The sequence below is a fragment of the Mustela nivalis genome, assembly GCF_964662115.1.
Source record: "Mustela nivalis genome assembly, chromosome: 16".
In the NCBI taxonomy this organism is placed as follows: Eukaryota; Metazoa; Chordata; class Mammalia; order Carnivora; family Mustelidae; genus Mustela; species Mustela nivalis.
Window position 1 is genome coordinate 65,411,526 of NC_139035.1, and position 11,860 is coordinate 65,423,385.

General features: G+C 38.1%; 1 protein-coding gene across 1 annotated transcript; it reads left to right on the forward strand.

Moving 5' to 3' along the window:
- Positions 1–10,463: 10,463 nt before the first annotated feature.
- Positions 10,464–11,429, forward strand: OR6K2 (olfactory receptor family 6 subfamily K member 2; the record flags this gene model as incomplete). Its single annotated transcript, XM_082703914.1, has 1 exon — positions 10,464–11,429. One exon carries the CDS (start codon positions 10,464–10,466, stop codon positions 11,427–11,429), a length of 966 nt encoding a protein of 321 aa, XP_082560040.1.
- Positions 11,430–11,860: the final 431 nt, after the last annotated feature.

Below are 11,860 nucleotides of genomic sequence, written 5' to 3' on the forward strand. Positions count from 1 at the left end.
TCTCACCACCCCAAGACCATGGCCCCATCTGAAACCAAGAGTCAGACACTTAACTGACAGAACCGCTTGGGGCACCCCATATTTGTTTGATTTTAATTTACTCTTTTACTTTAAAATGATTGATTATGTAAATATTGATAATACAGATCTTGACTTTTATGATACTATCTCTTTACCGAGCTCCAGGTGACCTGATGGAACCCATGTAGCTCACTCCCCATGACACTAAGGTGACTAGTCCTACTTCTTTCAAGAAGTCACTGAACATTAAGTAGAAGCAAGAGTTCCTGGTATCCAGAGCATAGACCTAATCCCCCATCTTTTTTCCTCTCGAGTCAGCCTTGCTAATATTTGGAGATCTATGTGCCGGCGTTCTCGGCATGTGAAGATGTCCTGAACCCAGGCATCACAGACTGTATTTGGTATTATGTTAACTACTATAAAGAGAAGTTGAGTAAGTCAGACGTCTGCCCATGAGCACTTACCACCTTATGTAGGACCAGTGTGAGAATGTTAAGACATAATAAATGCCTACATTTACATTTATAGCCAATGACATTTATTGATTTAATTAACCTCTCTAAGAAATTGTCTATTTTCCCTACCATATTTCCCTACCATATCAGTGCTAAGACATATAACTTGTGTAGCAGTTCTAATATAATACTATGTGACTTGGTAATAAATATTTTAGAACTCAAAATTATATGCTAAAATCTATTGATGTCTCCACAAAGTACTTATGCCAATTCAGTTTAAATACGGCAAAATATTTCACGGATTGGGCATAAAAATTATTTCTTTATTTTGAGCCTCTATATTGTTTCCTCACTATCACCATTCTTATAAATGTGGCAAATATCATTTTTTTGCATAACATTCTCTCCATTAAAAAAAAAAAACTTCTGTTTCAAGATGGATTTTAAGAAACTGACCTATTAAAGTAAAATGTGCAAATATGTTTATAGCTGTGGGTAAAGGTACTGTTTTTGCGAAGGTTACACTAGTAATGCTTGAATGTGGTACTTCTAGTATAACTGTAAGAGCAACTGATATGATTAAAGAAGAAGTCTGGTTATTCTGTGGAGCTGTCTTTACTATCACTGACAAGTTGAAATTGCAGGAGGACTATAATAGAGTGATAGATTTCAGTGGTAAATTGAGTTATTAGTCCTGGTTCTTCACATCCCTGGAACAGAAGAATAACTCCACAAATTTGCAATGAGTGAATTCATGGTGGGTGGTGTATACTTCTCTGCCCCTCAACTTTGGATAAGCCTTTTTAATTATTTGATGATTGGGATGTCCGTGGGCATTCCTGAGATCAAATCTGTGCCCTTGCAGTTGGATTTGCTCCCAGCAGCTGCTTCCTTTGCAGCGTTGGACCCATGAGTCCTTGTGCCTGAGAATCCCTGGTTCAGAGAATGCGAGATACTTGGAGCTGACCTGAACCCACCTGCCCAAGCCTCGTGTCTGGAGCCCAGAACCAGAGCCCAGAGCTGGGAGTCCAGCCTAATTCCCCTCGTTGCAACTGGTGAACAGACTCACGAGTCTGAGGCTAAATGATTATTCTTTTATTATCTGCTGTGCATGGGCTTTGTCTGACATAGCACCAGCCTGGGATGGCAGAACTTTAATAACTAGTGCTTATTATCCAATCTTAAGATGTTCTTGTAGGTTGTAAGTATTTTAGAATTGTATTGCTAATTTTAAAAAGCAAAAATGAACTTTTGGGACTTCACCAAAATCAAAAGCTTCTGCACAGCAAAGGAAACAGTCAAGAAAACAAAGAGGCAACCCAGGGAATGGGAGAAGATATTTGCAAATGACAGTACAGACAAAAGGTTGATATCCAGGATCTATAAAGAACTCCTGAAACTCAACACACACAAAACAGACAATCATATCAAAAAAAGGGCAGAAGATATGAACAGACACTTCTCCAATGAAGACATACAAATGGCTATCAGACACATGAAAAAATGTTCATCATCACTAGCCATCAGGGAGATTCAAATTAAAACCACATTGAGATATCACCTTACACCAGTTAGAATGGCCAAAATTAGCAAGACAGGAAACAACGTGTGTTGGAGAGGATGTGGAGAAAGGGGAACCCTCTTACACTGTTGGTGGGAATGCGAGCTGGTGCAGCCACTTTGGAGAACAGTGTGAAGATTCCTCAAGAAATTAAAAGTAGAACTTCCCTATGACCCTGCCATTGACTACTGAGTATTTATCCCAGAGATACAGATGTAGTGAAAAGAAGGGCCATCTGTACCCCAATGTTTATAGCAGCAATGGCCACGGTTGCCAAACTGTGGAAAGAACCAAGATGCCCTTCAACGGATGAATGGTTAAGGAAGATGTGATCCATATACACTATGGAGTATTATGCCTCCATCAGAAAGGATGAATACCCAACTTTTGTAGCAACATGGACGGGACTGGAAGAGATGATGCTGAGTGAAATAAGTCAAGCAGAGAGAGTCAATTATCATATGGTTTCACTTATTTGTGGAGCATAACAAATAACATGGAGGACAAGGGAAGTTAAAGAGGAGCAGGGAGTTGAGGGAAATTGGAAGGGGAGGTGAACCATGAGAGACTATGGACTCTGAAAAACAATCTGAGGGGTTTAAAGGGAAGGGGGGTGGGAGGTTGGGGGAACCAGGTGGTGGGCATTAGAGAGGGCATGGATTGCATGGAGCACTTGGTGTGGTGCAAAAACAATGAATACTGTTATGATGAAAATAAATTTAAAAAAAAATTCTATTATTTTCAGAATGATTACTCGCATCAAATGTGTGGTTACTTAACCATGGTGCCTGTTTTTTTTTTGTTTGTTTGTTTTGTTTTTTTGGTGTGTGTGTGTGTGTGTGTGTGTGTGTGTGTGTGTGTGTGTTTGAAAGAAATTTTACACATTAAAAGGATTTTTGATCACTTAGAAACAAAGCAAGTGCTAAAGACCTGAACCTGTGAAGGCAGGGGGTGGGGTAAAGAGATTTAGGAGAGTTGCTCTTTGGAAGTTACATTATCTTTCCTATACCGTTGTCTTCATCATTTTGTGGCTTATAGTCATCCTGCACTTGAACAGCGAATGAAATTAAAATCATAGTGTTCAAAATCTTTTAAGGTAGAGTAAATGTTCAGTACAAAATCTTATGTGAAAATAAGAAATGTGCACCATAGTGAAACATTGTAGACATTCCCCTTCTTTATTCTTACTGCTTGCTGGGTGCAGAGAAGCACAGTGTTCTGTGTTAGTCCAAACATAGAATAAAATTCATATGAAAACTCTGTGATAGTCTCTAGCTAGAAACTGCTGTGCTAGATAAATCGGTGTGTCTTTGTCTGAAGCCATAATACCATTCCTTATTGCTTATTTTGGGCGAGAAAATCATTATACTTAAGGGAAAAGACTTCTTTAAAAAAAAAAAAACAAAGAAAAAAAAACAACAACAACTGATCTAGGTCAGTAATTTAAGAGAAGATGAGGTTTATATTGTAAGGCTCATAATTACATAAAAAGATTCTTGAACTCTTTATTAAGTCTCTGGTTGGAGGGGATGTGGACACAAAGAAACAGAAACACTTGGCTGCAAATATAAACCGGTGTAGACATTCTGCAGAAAAATCTGGTAGAACTTAAATTACACTGAAGTGTATCCTGTTTTAGTAATCCTCCTCCTAGGAGTGTGTCCCAAAGACATTCCACACTTGTTAATAAACCCCAACGTGTGAAGATGTTGTTTGGGTATTGGGAAGTTGGAAGTAATCTGTAATCTATTATGGCTAAAAGGGATACCTAAAATATGATGAATGAATACTTCAGAGGGTCATAGAGGTGTTAGGTACCATAAACTTAATGAACACAAAGAAACATAAATAACTGAAAAATAATGCTGACTGAAAAAAAAAAAACAGTGCAATGAAATCAATTGAATACAATTGATATAAACAGAGAGTACTTGTAGGTAAAACACAAATGCATCTTTTATAAGAAAACATACCTACAGAAGACATCTTAAAATTAAAGTTAAAATAAATCAAAATAGCTTTATAGGGAGAAAATAAGAGGAAGAATGAAAATAAAGGAAAACAAATAAGAGTAAGTTTCAATATACATTTAGATGTAATCCTTTTTTTTTTTTTAACAAAATGGATCACACCCATTAGTGTTACATTTTTTTTTTTCAACTTGCTTTGGTTATACTTTATTTTTTTTTAAGATTATAAAAAATTAAAATTAAAAAAATTTAAAAAAAAAGGATAAAAATCTTAAAAAATGTTACATTTTCTGAGTTAAGTTTTCTGAGTTAACAATACATTTGTTTATGTCTCTCCAAGTCACAGTACAGAGATCTATGATTTCCATGTAAAATAACCACAACATAATAGTTTGTATCATGATTGTACCTTCTGTTACTCATTTAATCCCTATTGCTGTAAATTTGAGTTTATTTTAATCACTTTTAATCATAAACAAGGCCATAGTATGAAACCACATATGTTTGCACATTACAATATTGTTGTAAGATTAATTCTGGAAATATAACTGCAATATTCAATAGTATTCAAGATTTAAAAATGAAGTAGATAATGCCAAATCACCATCCTAAATACTGTAAAAATCTATATAACCTGCAACACTGAGGGCTTATATTTCAACACATTACCGCATGCAATGTGTATTACTTGTTGTATTCTTTGCCAGCGTAAGGAAACAAAATAAAACGAAATAAATGAAGACACACATTTATTTGAAAGCACCAGAATAATTTATTTAACAATTTATTAATATTTAACAAGCAGAGCAGCTCTTTTCTGTTGCCTCTTTAATTCCTAATTATTATGTGTTGACATTTTTCTATGAGACTTTTGTTTTAGAAAATTTAAAAAACTTTCATATTACAATTTCATATAATTTATGAAAACAGTGTTTTTTTTTTTTTAGTAAATCTAAGATGGCTGGAACTATATAAGTTTTTTAGACACGGTTTCATATACTATCTGAAGGCAACCATTATCTGAATTTAGAATGATGGTACAGAATTAAATGTCATTGTGGGTTTCTAAGTAAATGTGTTTCTATGTAATAGTCAATGTCTTTCATGGAGTCTCATAAAATAAATACAATGCTTAAAATCACGTAGGATTTTAAATTCCAAATTAATTTTCAGAGTAATATTTTGAAGTCAGAGAGATATGTTGGGTCAATTGTACGAAACTTATTATTCTTCGCCCACCTCTGATAAGGGGGGTCTCACCATAGAGATATTGGCAACAGTTTGCCAGGATTTCTGGGGAGCTTTTGCTGATGGGCTCTCAGGCCACAGTTTTCTGCCCTGATGCAGGACAAAGGATGCCTGGTACTTAGAGATCTACTTTGCAACCATAAGCAAAAGTCCAAGAGAATGACTTGTCAATTTGGGATCAAATAAGAAAGGAACATTCCTAACTGATAACAAATATACGTTATTATTTAATTATGAAATAAGAATCAATGAGCAGTCATCTTTTGAAGTACAATGTTAGCATCAAGTTGAACTTGTCCATGTGACCATGCAATTTGTAGGAAAATACAATTCCCATGTAAAATATACTAAAACCAAAAAAATGTAATTTCCTAAAAATTCAGATTTGGGTTTCTAATAGCTGTTTACAATAACAAAACTAGAACTTTTTATTCTTTTTAAGATTTTATTTATTTATTTGACCGTCAGAGATCACAAGTAGGCAGAGAGGCAGGCAGAGAGAGAGAGAGGAAGGGAAACAGGCTCCCTGCCGAGCAGAGAGCCAGATGCGGGGCTCTATCCCAGGACCCTGGGATCATGACCCAAGCCAAAGACAGAGTCTTTAATCCACGAAGCCACCCAGGCACCCCAAAACTAGAACTTTTTTAAAGAAGAGTTGCTTATTCCATAAAACAGGGAAGGAGAAATTCAAAGAGAGAATGGCATATCTTAAGGCCTAAAAGCAAGGTTGCGTTTTCCCAAATTTGGCTTACTGTCCTGGAAATAAGTAATCAGGATGTAAGTTTGGGTCTCGGTTTTTGTTTTCCACCAATCTCTTCCCCTTTGCTGTGTCTGCTTCCTTCAAATCTGAGTCTTGGACTTTCAGCATTTTGATTCTATTAAAAGCCAATCTCACCAGAAGTACCACAGAAAAAGGAAGCTTATAAAAACAATTCATTCCAATGCCTCAGGCTCCCAGACTATCTCATTGGTTCTGGATTGAAGTTCCCCAGAACTGGGGTTCTCCTAATTGTCAGGCTGAACTGTTTTTCCTAATTAGAGCCATTGTGGGAATGACTGTTTTCTTGTCTTAATTAGTTTATGTAAAATTCCCAAAAGTGTCTATCTTCCTACTCAAGTTATGCTCAGAAAAAGATACACACATATAAGAGGGAGGGAGAGAGCTCTACAGGGAGCATCAGATCTATATTTCATTGCCTGGTGAAGGATATAGAGTTTAGATAGAGGACTCGGGTTAGGGACATAGCACAAGAATGAAGGAAGTTGATGGTTGGCCACATCAGGGTAGGGAAAGTTAGAGTCTTCATCTAGATTTGTCCAACTTTGGAAGCCAACAGCAGCAAGGTCAGTGAATTAACTAATTTTGGGGAACTGGAGATATCTGAAGGAAGAATGAGCCACCTGCATAAGAATAGATAACCCAGTGTTCATGCAGATACCATGAATAACTGTTGATAAGATTCTGAACAAAGAGGAGTTAGGAAAAATAATACTGTAGGACAAGTTAGTACAAAGCGTAAATGTTTTAAATATTACAGTTTCCCAGGAAATGGGGCCAAGGCTCAAATGATTGCTTTAAAGCCACAAATGAGCCTTGTAAGCAATTTCTGAAATGTTTTAGGAATCAATGTTTCAGGAATCAAGTGAGATTTCCAGTTAGCTGTTTGCACTAGATTTACAATTACTAAGTTTTAGATAGAGGAGAGTTCAGTGGGAAAAGTCCAATGGTTCTTCTTTCAGGTTTAGATCTTCCTTATACCTTTTTTGAACTAACTGCATTTCTTCGGGAGGGTATTAGGTCTGGGTCTGCTGGGAGGCACCTTCTTCAACTGGTAGCTTGGTTCAATTTAAAGATTTTATTTTTTATTTGACAGAGAGAGATTACAAGTAGGCAGAGAGGCAGGCAGAGAGAGAGAGGAGGAAGCAGGCTCCCCGCTGAGCAGAGAGCCTGATGCGGGACTCGATCCCAGGACCCTGAGATCATGACCCGAGCCGAAGGCAATGGCCTAACCCACTGAGCCACCCAGGCACCCGCTTGGTTCAATTTATAAAACCCTTCCCTGAGAGTCATAGTTAGAAGATGTGGTGACTACCACTGGGGAGATTAAGACTTATGGGGAAGAACAGGTATGTGTCTGAAAAATCAAGAGAACTAGGAATAGGTATATATATGGTAGATATAGATGATAGATAGATGATCAATAGTCATGAATAGAGAGAGATAAATAGATACTAGGTAGATAGTTAGACATAGTTATAGATAATAGATGGACAGACAGATGATCAATGATAGGTAGATCTAGTTCACAGGGAATAGGAAGAGAAAGATTCAAGACCTGTGGGATTAACTTGTTGAAACTAGAAAAGACACACATAGAAATTAGTGAGGTTTAAAAAAATGTTAGAGGTTTGAAGGAAGATGAGGATATTTCAGGTAGGAAAGATTTACTTTAAGGTAATGTTCGGAGACCAGAAAATGAAACTGACGTGTTTGGAATAATTACGTGTTTACTGAATTAGGGTTTGGTGATTAGTAATTTGCCATAACAACAGGAGATATGGGTTTTTTTTTTGTATAAACAAAAAAAATTCTGTACATTAAAGGAAGATGATGTAGTAGATGGTGTAGGAATTTGATGGGTCTTAATTACATAATCAGCGGACAAACACATCTGTAGCTAGTATAAGTAAGAAACTGTAATAAAATGCCATTTTCTAATTCATACACAAGGCTAGAACCTAATGAATGACAGAAAACAAAGGGGGTTTACGACTTCCTGTTCCAGTGATTAAGAGAGTGTTATCCTAGAGGACTTGAGCTGTTCCCTTTTCAAAGCAGAGACACCTCAGAAGAAGAGAATGGAGAGAACGTGAAACTCTCGTAGAGGATGGAAGGAGGTCACGTGTGTAAACTGATAATCTAGCAAGACAGACTTTGAGGGAATGGAAGCTTGTATCGAAAAGTAAGACCTCTGGAAGCTTTGACAGTGGTGTAAGGCTTATGAGTAGGCATCAAATTCGGTGAAGGCAATGAAGATAAAAGATACTGATGATAGAGCAAGAAAAATGGGAAGTTAAGCATAACCGGATGGTTCATTGGGTTTGAGAAGTGAGGCCACGATGGATATAAAATGACTAATGCTGGTATCTAGATGAACAAAAGTAAGGAATTCACTAAGGGGCTCTGGTGGTGTGCTGTGGATGAGGATGGGAGCACAATAAAAAAGTATCACCACCGGAGTCTTCAGCTTCAACGACAAGAATTTATTTTCTTTCAATTCTAGGAGCTCGGGGTCTGCGATCCACGTTTGGACAGAATTGCTTTCTTCTGAGGCCTTTCTCCATGGTTTGCATGTGACTGCCTTCTCCCTGAGTCTTTCTAAGGTCCTCCCTCTGAAGCTGGGTCCACATATCCTCTCCTTAGAAGTCCACTGGTTATATCCGATTAAGGTCTACCCTAGTGTCCTCATTTTGATTTCATTATCTCCTTAAGGACCCTTTCTTCAAGCAGAGCCACATTCGGAGGTTCCAGGGGTTAGAACTTCAACATGTGAACTTTGGGAGGACAGATTTCAGCTTGTAACAGGTGGAGACAACGCGTTTGGGTGAAGGTGGGACCTCTAAGTGGGAGGGTTCTGAAGAAAGTGTGGGGCTCAAGAAAGAGAAGCAAGATGAGAATCTGGAGTCACACTAATTAATGGGAGTAGGAGGCCAATAGACACTGATAAAAAGTCTTGAATAAATAAGATCTTTTCATAAAATATATGGAGTTAGAAACAAAGAACAAAGAAAGAAATTTGGGAGGTGCAACACAGAATAGCCAATGAGGGGGACCAGGGTACTGTGGTGTCAAAAGGCAGAAAGGGAAGGACTTCGTAGGATCAGGTGATTGAGCTTTGGAGGTTAGCAGCAATGAGGACAGAGGGAGGCCACTGAAATTTTAATCAGAAAGCCACTGATACACTTTAAGAAAACTCATATGGAGCGTTGAGAGCAGATCATTGATTCAAAGGGATTCAGGAGGGAATGAAGACAATAAATACATATTCACGCATTAGGGAAGAATGATGTTGGTAAAGAGGAGAGAAATCATCTGTTTAGAGACAGTACTTCTCTCATAAGATAAGATTTGTGCCTATTTGATAACAGAAAAGAAAGACTCAAATAAATGATTCTGAAAAGGGAATAAATTAATAAGACCATATCCTGCAATGTGATGTTTCCATTGCATTCCATGGAGCCTACAGACTCTCTCTCCACCCCAGCTCCCACTAGAGCAGCTCTGCATTTATGGCTCCACGTAGTAACTTCCTATTAATTATGGCATTTGACCAAAGCCTTTGGGCACAAAACATATTTGAGATCCATTTTCCTACAAGAGGGAGGAGAGAAGGAACTGGAGACGTTAGAATGGCCCATCTTTTTTTTTTTTTTTTTAAGAAAAATAACACATAAACATTGATATCATTGGTCTCCTCTGAACATTCTCTGAATAATGATTGCTTACATACATTATGTATATTATATGTATATAAGGAGATAGAGGATATGTCAGAGACAGGGAAGGAAGAGGGTGAAATTCGCCAGTGATGGTTTGTCTTTGCCATTAAAATATTCAATTAAATCACATGCCAGGAATCAGATGAGGAACTGGAAGCCTGAGGAAAGAATTCTGAAATCATTGTGGGGAGATCGTTAGGGTATCAAGTAAGACTTGAACGAGGGGAAAAAACTCACCTACTGTTCCTTCACTGCCTTGTCTAGTTCTTTCTTTGTCTAAACACATGGTTTTAAAATGGGGTTCCCTTAACCAGTAGGATTAGAATCATTTAGAAATGTGTTAGGCATGCAAATTGTTTGGCCTTACCCCAGATCTACTGAATTAGAAACTCTCAGGATAGGGACCAGCAATTTGAGTTTTAACAATGCCTCCATATGGTTCTGAAGATGTGAAAATTAGGGAATCATTGGTTTAAAATATTGACTACACTTTGTGACTGGAGATTGTCCCATACTATAACTTTAGTTGTGAGCATCGTGGGGTATGGACTATTTCCTTCTTTCTTTGTCTTCCTCCACATCCCCAGTACAGGGATCTACACAGAGTTGGCATTTGGTAAGCATATTTACTCTCTGACCAATAGTAGACATCTCCTACAAGGTTGAGTGCACTGGGAGTTGGAAGTCCTTGTTTTCGACTAGAAAATGGAGAGCCCCAATCAAAGCACCAATCAGGAATTCATCTTCTCTGCCTTCCCTTATTCCTGGGAAGGTTCTGTCATCTGTTTTGTTCCACTGCTCTTCATTTACACTTTCATTGTCTTTGGAAACCTGGTCATCATCACAGTGGTCCAGCTGAACGCTCACCTCCACACTCCCATGTACTTCTTCATCAGCGCCCTTTCTTTCCTGGAGATCTGGTACACCACATCGACCATACCGAAGATGCTCACCAGCCTGCTGAGTGAGAAGAAGAGCATTTCCTTGAATGGCTGTCTCCTGCAGATGTATTTCTTCCACTCCACTGGCATCAGTGAGGTTTGTCTCTTGACAGCTATGGCCTTTGACCGCTACCTGGCCATCTGTAGCCCTCTCCATTATCCCACTATCATGACCCCCAGGCTGTGTGTCCAACTGACTTTGAGTTGCTGTGTTTGTGGCTTTATCACACCCCTCCCTGAGATTGCCTGGATCTCCACACTGCCGTTTTGTGGCTCTAATCACCTTGAGCATATCTTCTGTGACTTCCTCCCTGTGCTACGCTTGGCTTGCACAGACCCACAAGCCATCGTCATGATTCAGGTAGTGGATATTGTCCATGCAGTGGAGATTATTATAGCCGTGATGCTCATTTTCTTGTCCTATGTTGGTATTGTGACTGTAATTCTACGCATTCAGTCAGCTGATGGCCGACGCAAGGCATTTTCCACGTGTGTTTCCCACCTCACTGTCTTTCTGCTCTTCTTTGGCAGTGTGGCCCTCATGTACCTACGCTTCTCTGCCACCTATTCCTTATTCTGGGATACAGTCATTGCTCTGGCCTTTGCAGTTTTGTCCCCCTTCTTTAACCCCATAATCTATAGTCTGAGGAATAAAGAAATAAAGGAAGCTATAAAAAAACACTGGGGTCAAGCTAAAATCTTTTTTCATAAGACCAAGGACCTCAAGTAAGATCTAATTATTGGAAGTCTACATAGTTGTTGGTGACTTCTCATTCTCAGCTCTCTGTGATCTTTTCCCACCAGCTTTTACTGAAACTGGTCTTCTGGAGGTCACCAAGAACAAAATTCACTAAAACTAGATATGTAATAGTTTTAGTGATTTTAGTGTATGTAATAGTTTCTTTCAGTCTTTATCCAACCTACATATGGTTGGATCTGACTTTGTTAAATCAGCTTCCTGCCACTCAATTCAGTCAAGATAAATTCATATTATGGAAATGATCTGGGTCAATATTTAATTTTAACATAGTCAAATGTTGATCAGATATGGTAATTGAAAACTCATCTTCATAAGACAAAGTTCCCTCTGTGGTATCACTAATGGATATAGTTGGAAAATAACCCTAATTCCTAAATTAAGTATTCACTGTTTTCCTAATT